Genomic DNA, 25,509 nt, shown 5'->3' with positions numbered 1-25,509 from the left:
TAGAACTCTTCACTTCTCTAAATGACATTTGTGTGTGCAAGCAGCCCCGTGGGGATTACACAACTACCTTTTTGAAATCTGTCTCTGTAATTTTAGAATCCTCTCTTTCCTATTAGGAATAGAGATTTTTATTTTCATCGGGCTTCCCCTTTTAGGTCTTTTCAGTTACTTTGGGTCTTCTTTGAAAGGATGACTCTATTTGTATCATTTTCATTAGAGGCGATGTTAAAAGTATGTAATCAGAAGACGCTCCTGCCCTGTGCCTGGCCCTTCCTTCATCAAAGTGTTTCACCTGCCATTTTCAACTTGGATGATCTACACCAGCCAGCACCTTGCTTTACATCAGATGCTTAATCTAAATTCCCACACCAGCGCTACAGATAACAATACTACTTTTGATCTCTCAGTGATTCGGACTTATTCCAGACCTCTTTGGAATGGATACATTGGCCAGATGGACCTCTTTGGAATGGATACATTGGCAAGGCCCCAGCTATTTAAATTCTAGTTAACATACAGTGTAGTATTGGTTTCAGGAGTAGGACCCGGTGATTCATCCCTTACATATAACACCCAGTGCTCATCCAGCAAGCGCCCTCCGGAATGCCCATCCCCCACACAGCCCATTCCCCCACACCCCTCCCCTCCAGTAACCCTATTTGTTCTCTGTAGTTAAGAGTCTCTTATGGGTTGCCTCCCTCTCTGTTTTTGCCTTATTTTTCCTTCCCTTCCCCTGTGTTCATCTGTTTTGTTTAAGATCTACATGTGAGTGACATCATATTTGTCTCTGACTTATAATTAAATCACATTAATATGTTCCTGAATTATAAAATTACACCAAAACATACTTTAAAAATTGGAAAATGCGTAAAAGTACTATAAAAAGAAGAGACTCATTCCAAGTTCTGATATTCAAAGGCACTCAAAAGGTAGTACTCAAATTTCTACTTCTACGTTCCTTTTCATCTTTTTTTAGTAACTAATTTAGAAACTAATTTGGTTTAATTAACTAAATCTAGTATTAATAATTTGGTGACTAAAATCTTCAGCAAAGTAGGCCATTTCTACACCAAAACCATATATTCCTAACTCGTCTTTTATGTTAAAACTCAGCCTGTTCCTGAGATTATTTTGTACTTGTGAATATATGTCTCAACATACATCTTCACATATATCATACATGTACAATAACTGTAGCTGTAAATGTAGTAACAGCTGACATTTATAGAGCATTCACCACGTGCCAATCCAGGTTGTAGGTGTGTTAAGTATTTTAGCTCATTTAGTCTTTATAGCAACCCTACGAAGTAGACCATGTTATCATCCCCATTTTACAGATAAAGAAATTGAGGGGCTCCTAAGGGGACAAGCAACCCATCAAAGGTCAAACACCTGCCAAGCAGGAACCCAGGGCTCTGATTCAGGCAGTTCAGTGGTGAAGTCCATAGGCCTAACTGCTACATTGCTTCTCAGTAGAGACCTTATCATATCATGTCATATCAGGGGGAACCATTTTAAAATGCATGAAATGGAGTCCTGTTTATACTTTGTCATGAAAGAAAATAATTTGTTAGTTAATGCAAAAAGGCCCTGTGGGACAATGAAGCCAGGAAACACCTACTGAGCCGGAGTTCCCGTTGCAAGGTACAAACCTCTAGAAATTCAGGCACATTATTTCTGAAACGTACTAACAGGTCTATTAAAGGCAGTGAATTTTACTAATTAGAGTTTATAATAGAAATATAAACAACCCCTAATGAACGAGTTTGCAGGTCTGCAGAGAGCAATTTCTTTCCCCCACTCTCCCCACTCCATATTTAGACATAAAATGTACACAAATGATTATCTATTGGTTTGTTTGTTGTTGTTTTTTTTTTGAGGACGTGTCCCTAATGAAAAAGGAAATAAGCCTGTTGTTATAGGATGTTTGAATTTATGGCTCAATATGGAAGAAAGCGATAGATACAGGGATCCAGATTTCAGAATTCCCCAGCCTTCTAAACTGTAGGCACATCTAAGAAATTGAGCGCTGGTGTGACCACACTGACAGGGTGTAAAACTATACGGGTGAGCCCAACATCCAGTGTGCCCCACACATGTACCCACCGGATGCAAACTCTGTGCCTGCCGAGTTCTGAGCACACAGCTTGGGCAGCCCTGCCCCCAGCTCTGTGCCCTCCCAGACAGGAAGCGCCCCCATTTCCGCACGACCACAGAGCTGAGGATGTCAAAAAGGCAGCTCTCACGGGTTGTAATTCTCAACCAGAACCTTGCTTTAGGGCAACGATAAGTAGAAGTAAAAACTTCTGAGGTCGTTCACACTCTGAAGGGGACCCCACCCCTACTTCTGACACGAGTTACACTCTCCATGTGCTGAGTCTTAAGTAAAAATGATGGGAGTCACTAAGGGAGAGGTTCAAAGGCAAGGTCTTAAATTTAGACGAGAATTATTAAAGGAATTTGGCCTTGAATACCACTGAAATGAGTACATAAGATATTATCTAAAAAATGACCTTTTCTGGGGTGCCTGAGTGGCTCAGTCGGTTAAGCATTTGACCTCAGTTCAGGCCATGATCTCAGGGTTCATGAGTTCGAACCTCGCACTGGGCCTCAGAGCCTGGAGCCTGCTTCAGATTCTGTGTCTCCTTCTCTCTTGGCCCCTCTCCTGCTCATGCTCTGTCTCTCTCAAAAATAAACATTCAAAAAAAATCTTTTAATGACTTTTTCTAGTTCTTAGATTAGCAAAATACTTAGATATTTTTATTCTTATGTACAACGTTTACTTCCTTTCCTTTTTATCAGTATAAACTACTGTTACAGCTAAATTTTATATAGATATTTCATAAAGAAAATAAATGAATACAAAAGTACTTAGACATTGGAGTCTCCCTACAGTGAGCTCATATTTTTGTAAGAACATAGGAGAGCCAACTACAATGTTCTGTCAGCCAAGTAATGACATATTTGTGGAAACTGGAAAATATCCAGGACTTTGTACACATACCTACAGAATTCTTCGCAAAAATGCTAGGCTGTTTTGAATTTTTGAAAGTAGTTGATATATAATATTTAAGTGATCTTACAAGAATATAATAATACCATTTTTTAAAGCACCAAAAAAAAAAAAAAAAACCAACTACAGAGCATTGAATACCCATCTATCTACAGAATATCAGCATTGATTATTGTGCTCAGCTGTCAGAAAATCACAGCAAAGCAATACATAACTGTGACTCTTGTTTCTGTGGTCTGGCATACAAACAGCCTGTATGCCATAGTTATAATCGGGAAAGTTGATAAATAAATGTAATTGAATGGTATGTCAAATACTTTCTGGTTGGTCAGAGGTTCTTAAGGACTATTCAGTCAGTCACTTCTTCCAGTGGCCTCAATGTCCTTGTACTGTCAAACCGCAACTCAACTTACGTTCCTGACAGGATAGGTCAGGAAATATGCTCAGTGTTTTATCATTTCATTAATAAAATCAGTGGATGATGGAAGGACACTCAGAGAACTCACACTGTAAAGACTACGAATAGTATAGACACGGGCCTTTACTGGAACATTCATTTTACAAATCCGTCCATTTGAGTTAACAGCAACAGAGATTGCGAGAACCTCAATGGGTTTCGTCCTGCAGGGAACTAGCCAAGAGAGGCAACCTTCCTTTTACAAATTTCACTTTTCCACAGAGCTGCTTGACAAAACGCTATGTTTTTGCCTCCTACGTAGGCAAAGTGAAAAAACTCACTGATTGAACTGGGGACAATAGCTCTACAGGTTGTCAGGCTCTACTCCTTTGTTTCTATTCTTTTCCAAAGTCAGAAGTGTTCTTCTTTAAGCAGGCCTGCTTGAGTTCTAAGAGAATAAAACGCGTGATTCAGAAACAAAATAGAAAGACCAGTCAAAAAGTTATTTTCTTGCCATTTGAGGTCTACTCAAAACAGTGCTAAGGCAAATTCTGCCCTAACATATTCTGATCTTCAGCCATTGGTGGGATTGATTTAAATGTTAAAGCAGTCAGGACCCTTGGGACACAGGGGTATCTGCCCCCAACCGATCGCCATGTTCTAGGAGCGTAAGTAACCAGGAGACTACTTACATGGGAGGAAGCCATCTGACCCCTATTGTAGGACCTTCCTTGGGGTGGCATGGTGGGCCATAACACTTCCTCTCCTTTGAGGAGCGTTCTAAAGGAAGGCTCATCTCTATCCTTTTTTTAAAAAAAATTTTTAATGTTTATTTTTGAGAGAGGCAGAAAGAGAGGGAAACACAGAATCTGAAGCAGGCTCCAGGCTCTGAGCTGTCAGCACAGAGCCCGACACGGGGCTCCAACTCACGAACCGTGAGATCATGACCTGAGCCGAAGTTGGACGCCCAACCGACTGAGCCACCCAGGTGTCCCTAATTTTACTTCAGATATGCATTGTTTCAAAGACATCTCTGAAGAATTTTGCAAGCATCACATCCTCTTATAGGTATTTATCACCTGAGGAGCACCGCATGGATCTTATAATGTACTTAATAGTTTATTAATGTCATCTTTTTCCCCAAGGGAAAAAAAAATTAAATGTATGGTGAAAACCAGGGAGTGTTGAGGCTACTGAAGGGGAATTTCATCAGTACTTCTTGTTTCTCTGAGGTTGAGACTGAGGCCCAAGGATGGCATGATCTATTGATCAGCCAGCCAATCAGTGGTGGCACAGAGACCAGAATTTCTACTCCATGCTTGCTATCCCAGGAACTGCTGGCAAAGTCTAAGTCCAGGGCAGATTGGAGCACACTATCCCCCAGACCCTCACAACTTCAGTTCTGACTCGCCAAAAGAATCGTGTGTGTTAGTTAATGTAGTTCCCGGTGTAAAGAGAGGTCCTTACTGGTGTGTGGGGGTCATAAGCGCCCCCCCCACCCCGTCACTCCTCATTACCCTGCTTCACGTTTTCTCTCAGCTCATGACCAGAAAAGATAGGACAGCACTGGAGGAGACCTGGCTGTCTGCTTTCCTCTTTTCTGAGGAGTCCTTTTGCGGAGAAGGATCTGCTGGAGTTTGGTTTTTGACGTCATGCAATTTTTTTCCAGAAGATGTAATGAAAATTAAAGGCGGAATTACTCATATAGATGTCCAGCACCATTTCTGGAAGAGACTACCTTTGCTTCACTGTATTATTGCTTTTGCTTCTTTTTCAAAGATCCGTTGACTATATTTGTGAGGGTCTGTTTCTAAACTCTGTTCCATTTGATCTGTCCATTCTTTTGTCAACACCACACTGTCTTGATGACTATAGCTTTGTGGTAAGTCTTGAAGATGGGTAGTTCTGACCTCCAACTTTGTTCTTCCAAAAATTTTTTTGGCTATTCTGGGTCTTTTGCCTCTGTGTAAACATTAGAATCAGTTTATAGAGGTACACAAATAATTCAATAGGATTTTGACCAGGATTTCACTAAACCTATAAGTTGGAAAGAATTGACATCTTGACAATATTATATTCCTATTCATGAACATGGAATCTCTCTCCATTTATTTAGTTCTTCTGATCTGCTGGGGTCTTTTGATTAGCTTTTAAATTGTTTTCCTAGGACAACAGCTACCAATTATCAAGGGCATGCTGAATGCGAACCCTGAGTCAGTTTTCTACATGTATCATCTCATTTAATACTCATGACAGTCCTCTCGAGACAGGAATATTATCCCTCTGTTTTGCAAATAAAGAAGATAATGCTCAAGGGAGGTTAACTTCTCCATGGTCACAAATAGAAGAAATATGAACTTGGTTCTCAGTAAGGGCAAAGCCCTGGTCTTGACCATTACCCTGAGTCTTGTCCTTCTGGGTTTGGTTCCACCTGAGTCAATCTGGAATCCTTCCAGTGGGCAGGCTTTTCTTCTCGAGAGTGATGCTTAAGGGTTCCAGGTCAGTGGCAGGTCACCTTCAGCTCAGAGTACTCATTTTTCTGCCATTTATGAAAGTTTGAGTCTGTCATATATGCATGTATGTTTGTATGTACGACTGGGGCTTGGGATTCAAACTTTAAAAGATTTATCCATCCTTCAAAACGTGATCCTTGAAACCCAGACCCCAGGACTGCATGGTTTGTGTGTCTATGTTTATTCCGACTTCATCACCGAGCCATCTCCTTGGGCCCAATGTAGACCCAAGAGTTCCCTGGATGAATATCTTCCCGAGACTTCCAAACAGCATCCAGAACCCCTTAGAAAAAGGCAAGGACACTCAGCACCTTCTAGAAGGATAACAGGTTTCCCCACCCTGCCTACCCAAGCTGGACCTCCAGGCATGGACTGCCCTTATTCCCTATAAGCAGCCCACATTTATCTGGTATTCACCCAAACCAAGCACTTCAACTGAAGCAAAATGCCATCATAAATAACCAAAGGCAATCGATTGGCTTTTTTCAGTGCCTCTAGCTTAATATAAAGATGAGAATTAGAAGAGATTGTTTTAAAAGATTTATCGTGGAGACATAAGATCTTTTAGTGGGATTAAGTGTGGCATCCAAGATGCTATAAATCTCCATTACTATTTAATTAATAATCACTATGGTAGTGTGGTCTTCCTGGAATGCCCAAGGGAGTAAACAATGACTGTGCCCTGTGGTACCTTAGAGTCTGTGTTTTGCCACACAGGTTCAACCCCCCAACCCTTCATAGCTAGGTACAGACCTGACTTAAGCATGAGAACTGATGGGACCACTGTGCCCAGTGTTGTGTAGAAGTTAGGGTTGGCCTTTTGCCTCGAGTCCTAGCTGACAACATATAAATTCCAAATTTTCAAGTTTTATAAGGATTTATAAGCATCCTAACACTTAAGAGGAACCCTTCATCTGAGCACTGTTATAAGTGGCCTTTAAGCTTTTATAGCTTTCGTTCTTTTGAGCACGTGGGAGATTCCACTACTGTGTACGTACAGACCATTATAGTTTTAGGTAAAAAAAAAGGTGATTAGAAGTGGTCCACACGGTACTTACAAGAATAAGAGCTAAAGGAAACGTGTGCTATTGATGAAGCAGATGTGTGCGGACTGAACAAATGATTAATCTCAAGCTATATTTGAAGTATAAATGTTCAGTTAGCACATCTATCACTAGAGATTTTGGCCTGTCCATAAGGGAAAGGGTTCCAGTTAAAGATACATGAAATCAGTAAATTAGATCAGAGGTCAACTTTAGAAAAAGCGAGACGACACTGATCTTTACCTAAATTATTGAGATATTTACCACAAGACTTGGTTTCCCCAGTTCTGTGGAGAACTGGCCTCAGTACAAATGGTGGGAAATGTAGGTCACTATCAGACCAGAACACCGTCACTTCATATGCCCCAGGGCCTCGGTTAGTCTCACATGAAAACTCAAAGGTTAATTCTGTTAAAAAATCACCCAAGTGAGGCTTTGGGGTGCAAATTCATGAGCAGACATGCTAAAGGTCTTCACACTTTGAGGATGACTAATTCTGTGGTTCATGAGGACTCTCTAGAATTGAGATGCTCAAAGTGTCGTATATATACTTATTGAGGAAGCATTGCCTCACATAGGAGGAGGAGCCCAGGCTCACTGGAACTGTAGCCGCTTCTGATACTCTCACGACAATGTTGAAGACCTGTAGACCTGAAGAGGTCTTCAACCTGAAGACCACTCAACATTACTTTTGATGGCGGCCATTCAAGGGGGCCAGCTCTAGTAACATGCATGATGTCCTCTGGTGGAAGCAACATGCTAGCTCATCAGCAAGGTCTTGCAACAAGTGAAATCAGGACTGGCAAGAGATGAGGCTACACTTAATTGTCAGCTGAAGGCAGGGCTGTGTTTCATCAAATCTGATGGGTGAGGCAGGAATGCACATCCCCACTCTCACTCCTACCACAGGGCCATACCTGGAGAGTATGTTCAGAACTACTTACTAAGTGTTGTGTTGAACGCATGCTTCCAAGCCCTGTGCCTGGAGTCAGAGACCTGATTTGTGTTATCCTTACCATCCTACACACTATCAATTTCCACAGGTATACAATCAGCATTGTATACCATTAAGGGTCCAACACCATCACTGTTGGGTGGGCAAGTCCGGGTGGACCCTTCCTCATGCCGTGCCCCATCAGCTGCATCATAGCGTGTAAGTATCCCAGCAAACGTTACGCATATGCCTCCCAGATGCCCCAAGCTTCTTCTTGGTGTTCGGAAATGCTGTAGATCAGCTAAATTATCTTGGTCTTTTTATAAGTGATCTCAAGATAGAATTGGTTCCCCTGAAATAATCTAAATCCACTCAGAAAGTAGCGCTTGTTTCCTTATTTTTTTTAAAAGCTGAAATTTGGAATTGTTTTTGTTTTTCCCTAGGAAAACCTCTTTTTTGTGATGGAGTATCTCAATGGAGGAGACTTAATGTACCACATCCAAAGTTGCCACAAGTTTGATCTTTCCAGAGCCACGTAAGAGCCCTCTAAAGGGTTTGGGGTTTTTCCACTGTTCTTGTCAGGTACTGAGCACCTGCGATGCCCATCGATACTTCTCCCTTGTGGCATTTTTCCTGTTTCCTCACTCAGCATGCCACAACCTCAGGTCAGGGTAACGCCCTGGGGACCTATCCAACAAGGCAACTGTTTTCCCCATTTGTGAAGCTTAAATTGGAGTCTGTTTTGTTTCATTTCTCCATGTTTTGAAATCAAGAACTTAGTCTCTTAAGAAACCACTCAGCTCATCAAGCTTCTAATTAATCTAAACCCAGAAGCAAATATTTGCCCTTTGAAAAGAAGCAGTCAAATGAAACACAGATCTTAAAGGTGGTCATGGGGATGAAGCTCTAAGGCCTTTGGGAAGCTCAAGGTGAAGGCATAAAACATCTGGCTAAGGGTGGGGGGGATGAGAATTAAGAAACCAGAAGAGGTATTTACTCTCTGAGAATAAATCTTCACCTTTTTCGAAACCAGGCAGACTGCATTTGCCAGGTGGAAATGAAGCTGAGTCCCACACAACCCCCTGCCTCTCTTCCTCCCGTGGGCCCTGTTTCCTCAGTAATAAAACCGTGACACTCAGGAAAAAAGAAAATTGTGCCACTAGAGCCACTTAAAAATATGGGTACACACTAGCTTCCTTTTCCTGGTGCTCAGTAATCTTTCATTCACCCCTAATGAGCACTTTCGAGTGGTGTAGGCTGAGCTGGGTTGAAAGATGGACGGGTCCCACCAGCTCCCACAGAAAGTCTGGCTGAAATGGCTTTTTGTCAAAGCCAGTGGCTCGCACACCACTAAGCTCATCACCTCCAGGAACCATCAGCAACGTGCCCAGAGAGAATTTTATGGGATTTCCGCAGCAGAGAAATCATCAGGCAGTTTTCGTGCTAACGGATTCTCTCCGCCCACCTTCCTCACTACCTCTGGAAGGCATGAACGCCATCACAGACACATGCTGTCTGTCGTGCCCTCAATGCCTCCCAGGTGTCTGTCATCACTGCAAATGGAGAGCATATCCCACTCCCATCTTCCATCTGCCTTCCTCTGCCTCTTGGGCTGCATTTCTTGCCCATAAACAAGCCAGGTCTATTTGGAATGACCCTGCACACAGGTCTAAGGGCTCCAAGCAGAGTTTAAAATAAAACGGAAAATTATTTTTCTGTAATACTTATACAATTACATTTAATGTATATGTGTGTTTTATTAGCAAAAAAAAAAAAGAGTTTGAGCATTATAGTTTAAAATAGAAGAATAAGTACTAGATGCAGGTAAGACTAACTTAAGGTTAGTTTCATGCTATGTTAAGCTTTGTTTCATGCTATGAGGAGTGGGGCTGAACATATAGAACGGACATCGCTCTTTTGTTAGGACTGAACGAAATTATGTGTGTACAAAGTTGTGTGTGTACACCTCAGACAGTACTTGCACAGAGTACCCACTATTTAAAATGGGGATTTTACTTTGTTCCATCAATGCATCCATACTGAACTTTGATTTTCCTTCCCTCAGGTTCTATGCTGCTGAAATCATTCTGGGTCTGCAGTTCCTTCATTCCAAAGGAATTGTGTACAGGTAAATTTTATTCTTTGGAAACGCATACAGAGATATCTTGATTCCCTGTCCAGTTAATTTAATCATTCTGCTCTGGTGATGTGAAATGGCCAGTGTGCTTTGTGGCAGGAAGTTGCACGGCCGGGGTGAGGACAGTCAAGTCAGGAACTCCCATCTCAGAAGAAGTAGGGTTCTGCTCTCATTTTGCTCTTTATTCTGGTCCTTCCTTATATAGTTATTCTCCCCACTCACCTCCACTTTTCTCATCTCCTTCCATTACCCTGCTTTCCCTTTGGCATCTTAATCATCGCTTTCTCTTTCTGTCTCTTTCATAGCTCGTTTTTCCTGATTTTTGCTTGGGCCAACTAGAATGCTTGTTGAATGTTCTCTTGGGTGGGGGAAGAGGGGAGCTCTTCCTTGAACACTCATACACACCTGTGGAAACCTACTTGCCTGCACCCGGTAGAAGTGCATAGGAAGCCATGTGTACCCTCTTTCATGAGTGGATGTCCATCTAAAATGTCTCTATCATACACCATCTTTTCACATCCTTCTCAGAGGAAAGCTATTGTACTTTAATCTCCTTACTTCTTTGCTCAAAATATAGTTGACTCTTATTTAACATAGAAATCACCAAAAGGTTGGTTGTCTGGTTTCTGACTCACTGAAGATTAGGGGGGAAAAAATAAAATTAAAAAAAAAAAAAAAAAAAGAGAGCCAGACAGGAGGCTGGTGAAGCTGCTGGAGGCTGGCCCAGTGAGCCCAGTGAGCACAGTGAGAGGGTCATGTTTAATCCAATATAAAGGGAAGATGCAAGTCAATCAAAAGGCTCTGGGAGAGTGGGATTATGTGCCCTTCTGTGGCAAGTGTTCATAACACTGGACCAGAGTCATCAGTAAGGTTCAATGGTAAGAGGGGGTCCAAGATGGCAGCATAGGAAAACCCTAAATGCACCTCCTCCCAGGGACACACAAATCTACTCCAACATATAAAGGAGCAATTCCTCTTGAAGGACTGAGGGCCAACTGGAAAGTTTGTGCTCAACAAAGGATAGAGGCACAGTAATGATGAGATCCCCATCCCCAATATTACCAACTGCAGGGGGAGGGATGGCACTGAAGAGGGCCATGCAGACTTGCCCCTCTGGGGGCAAAGTAGTTTAAGGGACAACTAGACTCTGAATGTCCACCAAATGGTGAGGGAGATGGTAGAACTCTCCTCAATGCCAGAGGTGCTGGCGGGTGCCATTGTTTAAGCTCCCCCTCCACTTTGATAGTGCAGACAGGAGCAGGGTCCAGACACTGTAGCCAGGCTGCTGCTTCAGTGAGCCCCAGTATGCCAGCCTACACCAGATCCATCCATCCCCCTAAAGGCGGCCCCCCACCCATGCCTGCCACAGCTCCAGCCATCTCCCTAAGGCTGCCCCAGTATGATGCACACCAGGGCTCTCCTAGACAGTACCCCCTAGGACTCCAGCCATCTAGCCAAGGCAGCACAAATATAAAGTACTCTCGGACACCCCTATCCTTTCCCCACTCTAGTTCCAACCATCCCACCAGGGCAAACTGATGTGGATTGCCCCAGGACCCACCAGCCTATATTCACTTCCTGCCAGGATAGCCCTGGTGCAGAATGCCCCAGGATCCCTTGGTCTATGCCTGCTTCAGCTCCAACCAGCCATCCAAGAAGCCCTCTGCACAGAGCACCCCAATGTGATAACAGCCAGCCAGCCAAAACTTCCTGGCATATATAGTCTATACAGAGGACATTCCTACACAAAGTCACTCCTTCAAGACTGGGAGAAGTGCCTATTTCACCTAATTCATATAAATAAACAGAAAAAGTCAAAATAAGGAGGCAGAAGGATATGCTCCAAATTGAAGACAAGACTTCAAAAAAGAACTAAAATAGAGATGGCAATCTACCTGACAAAGAGTTCAAAGTACTAGTCATAAAGATGCCCACTGGACTTCAGAGAAAAGCAGATGAACCCTGTGAGACTTCAACAAACAGAATACAAAAAAAGAACAAATCAACTAAAGCATGCAAAAACAAAAATGTCAAATACACTAGAGGGAATCACTACCAGATTAGAGGAGGTAGAAGAACAGATCAGCATCTGGAAAATAGGGTATAAAAAGCACCCAAGCTGAACAGCAAAAAGAAAAGAGAATTTAAAAAGTTAGCATAGGTTAAAGGACCTCTGAGACAACATCAAGTATGCTAACATTTATATTAGAAGACAAAGAAGAGAAACAAAGGAGTAAAACTTATTTGATGAAATAATAGCTAAAGAGAAGGAACAGACATCCAGGTTCAGGAAGCACAGACAGTCCCAAACAAGATGAATTCAAGAGGTCCACACCAAAACACATAATAATTAAAATGTACGAAATTAAAGATAAAGAGGATCTTAAAAGAGGCAAGAGAAAAGCAACTAGTTATGTACAAGTGAAACCCCACAGGGCTATCAGATTTTTGGCACATGCTTTGAAGGTAAGAAGGGAGTGGCATGATATATTCAAAGTGCTGAAAGGAAGAAAACTACAACCAAGAATACTCTACCCAACAAGGTTATCATTCAGATTTGAAGAAGACATAAAGAGTTTCCCAGACAAAAGTTAAAAGAGTTCATCACCACCAAACCAGCCTTACAGAGACGTGTTAAAGGGACTTCTTCAAGCAGAAAAGAAAATGCCTTGAAGAAAATTATGAAAGGAAAAAACTTCACTGGTAAAAGTAAACATATAGTAAATCAATCACTTGTAAACCCAGTATGAAGGTTAAAAAGTAAAATCAATTAATGGGTTCACGATATAAAAGTGTATGTAAAACAGACCATTACAAATATAAAACATGGAGTGGGGAGGACTAAGAACGCAATGCTTTTAGAATGTGTTGAATTTAAGTGACCATCAACTTACAAGAGACTGCTATATACTTAGGATGATGTTATATAAACTTCATGGAAACCACATTTATATATCTATAATAGATACACACAAAAAAAGAGAAAAGAATCCGAGCATATCACTAAAAAGCCATCAATCACAAGGGAGGAGAGCAAGAGAAGAAGAAAGGAACAGAGAAGAACTACATAAACAACCAGAAAACAATGAACAAAATAGGGATAAGTACATACCTATCTATAATTACTTTAAATGTAAATGGACTAAATGCTCCAGTCAAAGGATACAGACGACTAAATAGATTAAAGAAGACCCTACAAGATGTTGCCTACAAGAGACTCACTTCAGATATAAAAGACACACAGACAGAAAGTAAAGTGATGGAAAAGATAATCCATGCAAAAGGAAGCAAAAAATAAGCTGTAGCAATATTTATATAAGACAAAATCAACTTTCAAACAAAGTCTGTAACAAGAGACAAAGGAGGGCATAATCATAAAGGGATTGATCCAACAAAAGAGCAATTGTAAATATGCATCCACATAGAAACAACATATGAAGCAAATATTAACAGACATAAAGGGAGAAATTAACAGTAGTTCAATTACAGTAGGGGACTTTAACACCCCACTTAGAGCAATGGGAAGATCATCTAAGCAGAAAAATCAACAAAGCAACAGTGACTTTGAATGACACGCTGGACCAGATGAACATAACAGATATATTCAAAACATTTCATCCTAAAACAGAAGACATTCTTTTCAAGTGCATATGGGACATTTTCCAGGATAGATCATGTGTTAGGCCACAAAACAAGTTTCAATAAATTTAAGAATAGCAAAATCATATCAGACATATTTTCCAACCACAGCAGTATAAAACTAGAACTCAGAAGAAAAAAAACTGGATAAAATACAAACAGAGGCTAAACAACATGCTACCAAAAAAAAAAAAAAAAAAATAGGTAAATGAAATCAAGAGGAAATTCACATTACCTGGAGACACATGAAACTGGAAACACAGTGATTCAAAAATCTTTGAGACACAGGAAACTGTTCTAAGGGAAAATTTATAATTTTTACTTCAAGAAAAAAGAAAAGTTTCAAAAAAATCTGAACTTAAACCTAACAGAACAAGAAAAAGAAGAATAAACAAAGCCCAAAGTTATAGAAAAAAAGGAAATAATAAAGTTTGGAGCAAAAGTAAATGAAATAAAGAAAGGGTATTGAAAAGATCAATGAAACTAAGAGACAGATCTTTGAGAAGATAAACAAAATTGGCAAACTTTTAGCATAGTAATCACAAAAAAAAAAAAAAAAAGAGGGAGAGGACCCAAATAAAAAATATCAGAAATGAAAGAGAAGTTACAATTGACACCACAGAAATATATAAAGGTTATAAGAGACTACTAAAAAAAAATCATATGCCAACAAATTGGAACAACCTAGAAGTGGATAAATTCCTACAAACTTACAGTCTTCCAAAACTGACTCAAGAAGAAACAGAAAATCTGAACTGATTACTAGTATATGTGCTGCCGAAGCGAGCACTGAACTGATTACTAGTAACAAAATTGAATCAGTAATCCAAAAACACCCAACAAACAAAAGTCCAGAACCAGAGGACTTCAAATGTAAATTCTACCAAACATTTAAAGAAGGGTTTAACCCATTTACTTTTAAATTTTTTTACCGTTTATTTATTTTTTGAGAGAGAGAGACAGTATGAGCAGGGATGGGCAGAGAGAGAGGGAGACGCAGAGTCCAAAGCAGGCTCCAGGCTCCAAGCTGCCAGCACAGAGCCCGATGCTGGGCTCAAACTCATGAACCGTGAGATCATGACCTGAACTTAAGTCGGACACTTAACCGACTGAGCCACCCAGGTGCCCCTGGGTTTAACCCATTTAAAGAAGAGTTAATACTATCATTCTCAAGCTATTCCGAAAGAATGAACAAGAAGGAATGCTTCCAAATCCATTCTATGTGGCCAGCATTATCCTGATTCCAAAACCAGACAAAGACTACAAGAAGAAAAAATTACAGGCCAATATCCCTGATGAACATAGATCAAAAGTCCTCAAATTATTAGCAAATCAATTTTGACAATGCATTAAAAGGATCATCCACCATGATCAAGTAGGATTTATTCCAAGGACACAAGAACAGCTAAATAGCTGCTCATCAATGTGATACTCCACATTAACAAAATGAAAAATAAAAATCATATCATCTTGGGGCACGTGGGTGGCTCAGTTGGTTACACATCCGACTTCAACTCAGGTCATGATCTCATGTCTCATGGGTTCAAGCCCCGCTTCGGGCTCTGTGCTGACAGCTCAGAGCCTGGAGCCTGCTTCGGATTCTGTGTCTCCCTCTCTCTGCCCCTCCCCCGCTTGTGCTCTGTCTCTCAAAAATGAATAAAAGTTAAAAAAAATTGTTTTTAAATCCTATCATCTCAATAAATGTAGCAAAAGCATTTGAGTAAATTCAGTAGCCCTTCATGATAAAAACTCTCAACATGGATTTAGAGGGAACACACATCAACATAATAGAGGCCATGTATGACAGACTCACAGCTAACATCATACTTAATGGTGAAAAACTGAGAGCCTTCCTTTGGAAATCAGGAACAGGACATGATGTCCACTCATGCCACTTTTATGCAACATAGTACTGGCAGTCCCAGCCATAGCAATCAGGGAAAACAAAAAGACATCCATATTGGTAAGAAATAATTAAAATGGTCATTCTTTGTACTTGACATGATACTATATATAGAAAACCTTGAAGACTCCAGAAAAAAAAAAAACCTATTAGAATAAGTATAAATTCAGTAAAGTTGCAGGATACAAAATATACAGAATCTGCTGCATTTCTGTATACTAAACTATCAGAGAAACCAAGAAAACAATCCCATCTGCAATCACATCAAAAAGAATAAAATACTTAGGAAAAAACTTAGCTAAGGTGTGAAAGACATGTACACTGAAAACTAACATACTGATGAAAAATTGAAGACAATACAAATAAAAGGAAAGATATTTGATACTCATGTTTTGGAAGAACACTGTTAAAATGTCCATATTACACAAAGATCTGTAGATTTGGTGCAATCCCTATCAAAATTCCAATGACATTTTTCACAAACTAGAACAAAAAATTCCAAAATCTGTATGGAACCACAAAAGACCCCGAATGGCCAAAACATTCTTGAGAAAGAAAAACAAAGTTGGATATATCAAGTTTCCTGATTTCAAACTCTACTACAAAGCTACAGTAATCAAAACAGTATGGTATTAGCACAAAAGCAGACACACAGATCAGTGGAGTAGGATAGAGAGCACAGAAATAAGCCCATGTATGTATGGCCAATTAACCTATGACAAAGAAAGTAAGAACATAGGACAGTCTCTTCAATAACTGGTGTTAGGATAAATAGCTACATGCAAAAGAATGAAATTGGACCACTTTCTTACACCATACACAAAAATAAACTAAAAAATGGATTACATACTTGAATTTAATACCAGAAACTGTAAGTCTCCTAGGCAAAAATATAGGAAGTAATAAGGCTCATTGACCCCAGTCTTAATGATGTTTTTTAGATCTGACTCCAAAGGCAGGGGAAATAAAAGTAAAAAGAAACTTTTGGGACTATATCAAACTAAGAAGCTTTTTCACAGCGAGGAAACCATACCAAACCAAACAAAAATTTTTTGTGTTGTCTTCAATTTCTTTCATCAGAATGGATTACAGAATGGAAGAAGATATTTACAAATAATATATGCAATAAGGGGTTACTATCCAACATATATAAAGAACTCATACAACACCAAACATATAGTCTGATTAAAAATGAATAGAGGACATGAATATGCATTTTTACAAAGAACACATGGCCAGGAGACACACAAAATGGTGCTCAGCACCACTAATCATCAGGGAAACATAAATCTAAACCACAATGAAATATCACCTCACACCTGTCAGAATGGCTAGAATCAAAAAGAAAAAACATAACAAGTGTAGGCAAGGATATGAATAAAAGGGAACCCTTATTCACTGTTGGTGGGAATGTAAATTGATGCAGCCACTATGGAAAACAGTAGGAAAGTTCCTAAAATAATTAAAAATATAAATACCCCATCACCCAGTATTACTACTTTAGTATTTACCCAAAGAAAACAAAGGCACTAATTTGAGAAGTCATATGCATTAATATGTTTATTGCAGCATTATTCACAGTAGTCAAGCTATGGAAGCAACCCAGGTGTCCATCAAAAGATGAATGGATACAAAAGGTGTGGTGCATATATCTATATATATACACATATATACATATATACATATACATATGTGTATACACACATATATACATACACACACACACACACACACATAAAACGTAATTATTACTCAGCCATAAAAAAGAATGAAATCTTGCCATTCACAACATGAATGGATCCAGAGGGTATTACACTAAGTGAAGTCAGACATAAAAAGACAAATAGCATATGATTTCACTTATATGTGGAATCTAAAAAACAAAACAGAAAAAGACTCATAAACAGAAGCAGATTCTTAAATACTGAGAACAGACTGCTGGTTGCCAGAGGACAGGACAGTGAAAGGATAGGAGAAATAGAGAGTAAGAGGTACAAACTTCCAGTTATAAAGTAAGTCATGGGGATGAAAAGTACAGCACAGGGAATAATATCGTGATAGTGTTGTATGTGACAGGTTGTGGCTATGCTGTGGAGACCATAGCATAAAGTATATAATTGTTGAATCACTGTGTTGTACACCTGAATACAATATTAAAAGAAAGGTTAAATGCTGACCCACACTGAGTGTTGACGACAGCAAACTGTGTATAATACAGGCCAGAAGCATCCCATCAGAGATGGCCAATACTGAGCAGCTTGCAGGGTTGGCTGAAAATTCACTTCGGGAAACCTCTCCATTCCCAGAGGGCACAGTCAAGGGAAAGTTGCCATACTTAGAGCCACAGAACACAACTTTAAGGAAGGCTTATATATAAAATACATATCACTGGGGAACTCAGTAGCTTGTGCAGGATGGCTGGATTGAAGGGAGAAAAAAGATTTGAGGGGGAGGGGGAGAGGGAGAGGGAGATCAGAGCTTAAAGGAACCTCGTGAGAGGAAAGCCCACATGCCCCAGTATAGTCTGTCTCTCCATAGCACAATGCTTTTTTTCTAGCATTTCGTCTTGTTAGTTGACAGAACAGAAAAGACCAACAGGGTCCTTTAATATCACAAATCGTACCCAGTAGAGGGCTCTTACTACACCCCTTAATGGGAAATCATGGTTTCTATGGCTTTTTATGCACCAATAAGAAAGAATATTGGGTTTATTTAGTAGTGTATTTGCTGAAGTTCTCGAGAATCCTTGAAAGACACCATCAAATAATTAAAGCTAAGGAGAAGTCATCTAGTAAGTACTGGAGAATGGGACTGTCTTGCATTAAAAACCATTCAACTCCCCATTTGTAACTTTACTGACCTGAACTGTCCATTTGGCAACCGAATTAACAAGGGGATTCTATTAATTTCCTTCTTCTGACCACTTGGGATTATGATTTCTGGGTTTGTTCACACACACACACACACACACACACACAATTATATATATATTATATATATAAAACTATAGAAATTACCACAAACTTGATGGCTTAAACCAACAGGAGTTTATTCTCTCATAGTTCAGGGGTCAGAGGTCCAAAGTCAAGGTGCCAGCAGGGTTAGCCTAGTTCCCAAGGCTCTCAAGCAGAATGCTTCCTTGCCCCTTCCAGCATCTCATAGCTCCAGGTGCTCCTTGGCTTTGGGGGGCATCCCTCCTGTCTGCCTCTGTGTTCACATGACCTTTTCTTCTCCCTGCACCTCTTTCGTCTTCCCTGTATGTCTCTTAGGAGGACACTTGACCCCCTGGAAAATCCAAGATGATCTCATTCCAAGATCCTTAATTTAGTTACATCTACAAAGACCCTTCTCCCAAAGAAGGTCTCATCCACAAGGTTCTAGGGGTTAGAATATGAACTTATCTTTTGGGGGCCACCATTCAATGCTCCACAGCTGGTGATGTAGACAGACTGACCCCTGAATGTACGGTTCTTCATTAAGCATTGCTGTGTACACAAAAGCTACCAAAGTCCCAATTCCTGGGTACCTAATGACGACACTTTCTGAGTTTTTATTGTGTATTTTTTTGGAGATAAAGTGGAAGTACATGACAAGACATAGGCACCACACTCTAACAAAAACAGTCCCAGTGAGTAAGATTCTAATTAAAGGTGTCAATAGGAAAGAAAATGGTAGCCTCAGAAGTGGGAGAGGGTTTGCCAAAAAAATAAATTCCTATCAGAAAGAGTTTTGTTTTTTTTTAGAGGAGGAGAAAGCCTTTGCAAATGGAAGAAGTGATTCCAGAAAAGGCACAGAAGCTGAAGGTCAAGGAGTAAACATTAGACAAATGGGTCCAGCCTTATTGGAAAGGCTTTTGCTAAGCAGCCACAAGAAATGAGGCCAAGCGATGTAGAGAAACAGGTGCCAACATCATTTACCACCTGCTGGTGTTATAAAAGTAGTGACACCTTAAAAGATGCCTCAGCCCTGGTTTGGGTTAAATGTAAAAAACAAGCAGCTGGAAAACACCCAGACATGGAAAGAGAAGAATCTAGAATCTCTGATCTTAGAACTATTAGAACTGAAAGGCTATCTGAGGATAGCTGAGCAGTGGCAGCACTGCTCATGTGGGCAGCCCAACCCATGTTTTTGAAGCCATTTACAAATGCTTTCACATGGGTTACCTCATTCTATGCTAACAAAGGTCCTGTGGGATAAAGAAGGCAGGCACCACTGTACCCCTTTTACAGATAAGCCACTGGAGGCTCAGAGGGGATGTAGCTTGGCTGAGCAACTTAGCAATAAAGCTGGGATTTGAAATACAGTTCTTCTGACACCCACCCTCTGCCTCTTGCAAATGGAAAAGATTTGCTTATGTTGACCACACAACTGAATGAAAGGCTTCCACTGAATTCTATTATACCTGACGCGCTGCCCCTGGGGCACACAGGTGCTTACCAGAGCCACGCCAGCTGATCTGGACTCCAAAGTTCCTTTCTGGGTGCCCTGGTATCCTATAAGGTGTACGTGAGGAGTAATTAGCTGACATACCTGTGAACACTCTGGCCATTGGATTCTGTGGCAGGTGCAGTTATCCCTCCTCTGCCTCCACTCCTTACCCTCATGGAGGTCTGGCTCTGCGTGGACGACTTTTAGACTTTTCCCATTCTGACTTAATCTCTCAAAGCATCAGTGACCTTCTCTCTCCCAGCCCCTAACACTTGGTTCACCTTAGAGGGTGGAATGAAAATCAAACATGATGCTCATTTTCCTAGCCTGAGGCTCAGAGAACACTTATTTTTAGGACTGATTAAAATTCACCCTGACTCACTGAAGACTCTGGCTCTCAGCAGGACCAATTCGATGAGAAAGACTGGGTCAGCTTGGTTTATGAGGATGTAGGCGAGAAGGCCTTGGTTTGCATCCAAACCAAGTTGGTTTACCCCACCTGTGAGCTGGGATAAATTGTGTAACCCTTAAGAGCCTGTTCTTTCAATCAGAAAAATATGAATAAAGATAGTAATTCCATATCAAAGGGCTGCTATGAGAATCAGATGATGAAGTGCATGTGAGAGCAAGAAAATCCAATGCAAGTATTACATACAATCTTCATCATCCTTAGAATTTGCATATAGCACTGCAGCTAGATGTCTGGTTCCCTAGTGATGACCCCCAAACCATCCTTCAGCCAAATTTCTAGGAACATGTGTATGTGGCTATAAATGATGCAAATAGGTTTCATGTAGCAGAAACCCAAAATGATACCAATATTGCATAGAGTGTGGACTAGAAAATGAATCTGCAACTGTAAGCATTAGGAGTAAAATATGATCCAGACCTGGATTTATTGGAATTCGTAAGTCACAGTGAAAGTGTACTTCATTAAAATAACGAATAGCAAGGCAGAAGACCTAAGGAAAGACAGACATATTAGACAGACATATTCATCCTGATAATGAAAGTTATGACAGCATTTGAGTTAGGAGAGAGAAGCAGAACCGACATGGATATGAACATGAGATACATATTCACATGTCCTGGAGATACCCTGGCCACCCAGTCAGACAGGAACGGTCTATGATGCCCTGGTCATGGAGATTATGAACCAAGCTGGCCCAGATGGAAGAGGTCAATTCTGGGGACATCTGCTAATAGTGTCACTCCACCAAAACTCAGCTGCAGCCCATGCTCACTCTCTCTGGCTGCTTTGCTCCAGCAGAAGGTGGAGAGAGCAATGGAAGGGAACAGTTCCTCAGGAGTTAATTGCAACGGATAATGCCTGGTGGGTGAGCCAGTCCCTGGTGGGTGATGGTTCCTTCAGCAAACATTTATTGAATGCTCTTTACATGCTCGCCTCCTGCCAAGGCTGTCACAGTATAGCACACAATACACATTTCTACCCTCCTGAACCTCACAGTTTAGCAAGAGGCACAGCAAATCATGATGGGAACTTTAGGCTGATGTGAATATTGATGACAAGCAATAAAAGATCACCCACAGTTTGGCTTAAGCGAAATCTCAGCCTCCTTGAGAAACTGGAACTAAGAAGGCAGACCCATCAGAGCCCAAAGGTACCTCTCTCATCACTGTGTCTCTTTGGGTTTACATAGCCTCTGTCTCTGCTCTTGGCCAAGCCCCTTCAGCTTTCTCCTTTACTAAGGCCATGCTAGAGGACATCCGTCAGCAGTCCTGATTACCGGTCACCCACCGAGACAGATTAGGGCCGCCTTCCCACAATCCCAACCTCCCCAAAGAGAAAACCTGAATCATCCAGTTGAGTCCAGTCACCTGAACTGAAGGAGACAGGGCTATTTGCAAGGCCCTTTGGGAGCAGAGTCTTTGAGAAGGGAATTTTAAGCCAATTCTCTAACAGGAGGTGCAGAAAAGAGTAAGCACAATAGCTGTTCCTATTCTCTCCCAAGTCACCTTCGCTAAGAAGGAAGACCGTGGTGGCCATCACCAACCACACATCCTAGACGTAGGTTTCAGAAAGTTCAGAAATTCGTGGGCAGAGGACATAAAGAAAAAGAAAACTGGGTATTCTATAACAAACTAGAAAAAAAATTAAGTCATTGATGTCAAATGTTAGCATGTGGATGATCTTTTTAAAGTTTAATTTTGAGAAAGAGACAGAGAGAGTGAGAGGGGGAGAGGCAGAGAGCGAGGGGGAGAGGGGGGGAATCCCAAGCAGGCTATGTACTGTCAGCACAGAGCCCAACATGGGACTCGAACTCATGAACCGTGAGATTGTGACCTGAGCCGAAACCAAGAGTCAGACGCTTAACCCACTGAGCCACCCAGGCACCCCACACTTGGATGATCTTTAAAAACATCAATTTCACAGGTACAGAATGAGAAAAAACGGGTATGATGGCAATTTGTATAGGAAAAGAAAAGATACCTGGAGGTTTTAGTTTATAGTAAGTTCACGGTTACCCGCTACTGTGACCAAGTATCAGAACCTAACAGGGCAGTGGCTGGGCCATAGTGGGGACGGGCAAGGGGGTCATGACAGAAGCCAGCAGTACCCCTGACATCTGCACCAACACATTTATACATCTGGAGGATACTGGTTCCAATCTAAGCACCAAATTTTAAGAAGGAAATTGATAAGTTCAGGTTATTTGGAGGGCAGGGGCCAGAATGCTGAAGTGTTCTGAAAACCAGGCCACATGAGGAACAAAAGTCTTAACTCAGTGAAGGAAAGACAAGACAAAAGTTGAGGTCACTTTTAAAATACTCAGAGTTATCATGGGTAAGAATATAAAGTGTTCTATGTATGATCACAAGGAGGCAAATCACAATTTGGCTTTTTTTTTAATCTTATCAGCCACATTACCCTAAAAATGGAAGGGTACTTTACGAGGATATTGGTTCTCCAAGAAAAGAGGAATTTATTGACATGGTTTCTGGCATCAGATGGGTTCTAGTTCTAGAACTATTCTTAGTCAAGAGAAGCCTTCTTCAATTAGTCCTGGAATTAGATGCAGTATAATTTATCCATGAAGAAACAGATATACTTCAAAAATCACATAAAGTGAGTTTTTCAGGCCTTTCTTCCCTCATCATGAAAGTAAGGGGCTCGGATAAAGAGCCTCAGGTCTGTATCTTACCTTTGTGATCATACTGAACTGCACCCCTTGGTAAATCAGACAGAGGAATCAGCAGCAACCAATAATTCCCTTGAAGAGTCAATGCTATCTCTACTACTATCTTGTACACAAGCAGGCAGGTGTATGCGTTGTGTGGTATTAAATACCACCTTATGGCACATCCCCAACTACGAACCCTTAAAGACATTTATTTCACAACTAGCTGTCCTTTATATCCCAATATTGTTTCTCGAAGGCCCCTTAAAACTGAAGGATGCTACACAGGAGAGACTCCCCATCACCTACCCATTACATTATCCATTCCACCACCCATGCAGCCATCCACACATAGCTCCAGAGATGCACCAAGTGCTTTACTGGGCATGGGTGGGGGGACCAAAGTCTGTCAGTGCCAGTCCCAAGAAGACTGGCCTGGGCCAAGAAGGACTATTGGTGAAGTCCCAGAGCACGAGATGCTTGTCAAGGAGGAAAGACCTAGGAGATGGCAGTGAGCCCATGGGCAGAGCTGGAGACTGAAGAACAGGGCTGAAAGGGAGAGGAGGACCAGCAAGCATGTTCCCCTGATGACCTCAGGCTGTGATGTGACAAGTGACCGCCCCTCACGTGGCAATTCTAACAAAAAATGTATGTATCACCGTGAAATGTTGCTTTGCTTGTGTTTTCCAGAGATCTGAAGCTTGATAATATCCTGTTAGACAAAGATGGACACATCAAAATAGCAGACTTTGGAATGTGCAAGGAGAACATGTTAGGAGATGCCAAGACAAACACTTTCTGCGGGACCCCGGACTACATTGCCCCGGAGGTACGGACGTGCTGCGGGATGGGAGTGCGTGGGCGCCTGCCCAGCTCTACACATCCCTGGCCAAGTGCCACTGCTTCTTCCTGTCCCAAAAAATCAGAAGAGTTAAAGTAGTTTGTGTCAGTATTTGTATCTGTTTTTCTTAGTATTTCATGAATGCAGCTGCACACGGGGACTGTGTTATTACTGAATGGCAGAGGGGCGGGGGGGGTGGTCTCCCATTCAACATGTCCTCCTCAGCTAGGACTCCTCCCCACCACAGACTCAAACTGTATTCACTCCACTCAGACCAAACAGAGGAGATGATGGGGAAGAACCAGGTGGACACTGAACAGGCTCAGAAGTATCCACCTGAATAAGTCAAGTGGTTTCATCTTGGGACCAGAAAAACCCAAACTGTGGTTTCCAAGCTGCCATTGTGTGACCTTGGAGAGATTGCTAGAGTCTAGTGACCCGCAACCCCTCTTCTGTCAAATGACATATTTATGTCCCATGTTATTGTAAGTCTAAAATGGGCGAGCCTATGGAAGTTTAAAAAAAAAAAAAAGAGAGAGAGGTATAGTTCTCATATTCTGAGCCCTTAGAAGAATGGCATTTGCTCAGAAGGCATTCATCATTCCTACTCTACCCATGTGCCCCCCTTGTTATGGAGTCCTCCCCAGCTGCCCACCTGAGGGAGGTTGGACACCCCCTTACCACCTGGACCTTCTTCATTGCTTTTTATCTCAGTCTCCACGCACCAGTGGATAATTGCTCTAAAGTCAAGCGATCCACTTTTTTAAATCTCTGTACTATGGGGCACCTGGATGGCTCACTTAAGTGTCTGACTTTGGCTCAGGTCATGATCTCACCATCTCCAGGTTTGAGCCCCATGTCGGGCTCTGTGCTGACAGCTCGAAGCCTGGAGCCTGCTTCAGATTCTGTGTCTCCCTCTCCCTCTGCCCCTCCCCTACTTGTGCTCTCTCTCAAAAATAAACATTAAAAAATTTTTAAAAATTAAAATAAAATCTCTGTACTAGTTTGAAATCATTATAGATTCACAAGAAGTTGCAAAAATAGTACAGAAGTGTCACCGATATATACCCTCCACCCATTTCCCCCAGTGGCTACATCTCCTATAATTATGGCACGACACCAAAATCAGGGAATGGATATTGGTACAATGTGTGTCCAGTTCTGTGCCAAGGGATCTCATGTGTAGATTCACTTTTCATAGATTCTTATTCACGTTTATATCCAATGACTGAGCACAGGGATTGGTGCATTAAGTTGCTAATACAACTTCCCCTCACATGGGAAGAATGAATGAATGACTATTAATAAATTCATAAAGGGGGATGGTGGTTTGATAGGGATGGACTTCTGATTTCCTGGGCGAAAAATTAGGACATATGTCATCAAGAGCGTAATTGTGGTGCCCTGAGTTTAAGAAATATGTGGCTTTGTCCTGTGCTTATTTGGTATTTAATTTTGACTGAACCTTGTTTTGTTTTTTTTTTTCAATATATGAAATTTATTGTCAAATTCGTTTCCATA

The 25,509-nt window shown here is 41.2% G+C and overlaps 1 protein-coding gene across 1 annotated transcript in view; it reads left to right on the top strand.

Moving 5' to 3' along the window:
- The window catches only part of PRKCQ (protein kinase C theta), a 186,046-nt gene that overhangs the window by 138,899 nt on the left and 21,638 nt on the right, over nt 1-25,509 (top strand). Inside the window, 3 exon segments of the mRNA XM_042944801.1 lie at nt 8,344-8,435; nt 9,966-10,028; nt 23,838-23,976. Of these exon segments, the coding sequence (XP_042800735.1) occupies nt 8,344-8,435; nt 9,966-10,028; nt 23,838-23,976 (294 nt within the window).

Source organism: Panthera leo, chromosome B4 (assembly GCF_018350215.1).
Source record: "Panthera leo isolate Ple1 chromosome B4, P.leo_Ple1_pat1.1, whole genome shotgun sequence".
Classification (NCBI taxonomy): Eukaryota; Metazoa; Chordata; class Mammalia; order Carnivora; family Felidae; genus Panthera; species Panthera leo.
Note: the sequence above shows the minus strand (reverse complement) of the source record. Positions and strands in the feature narration are given on the sequence as shown.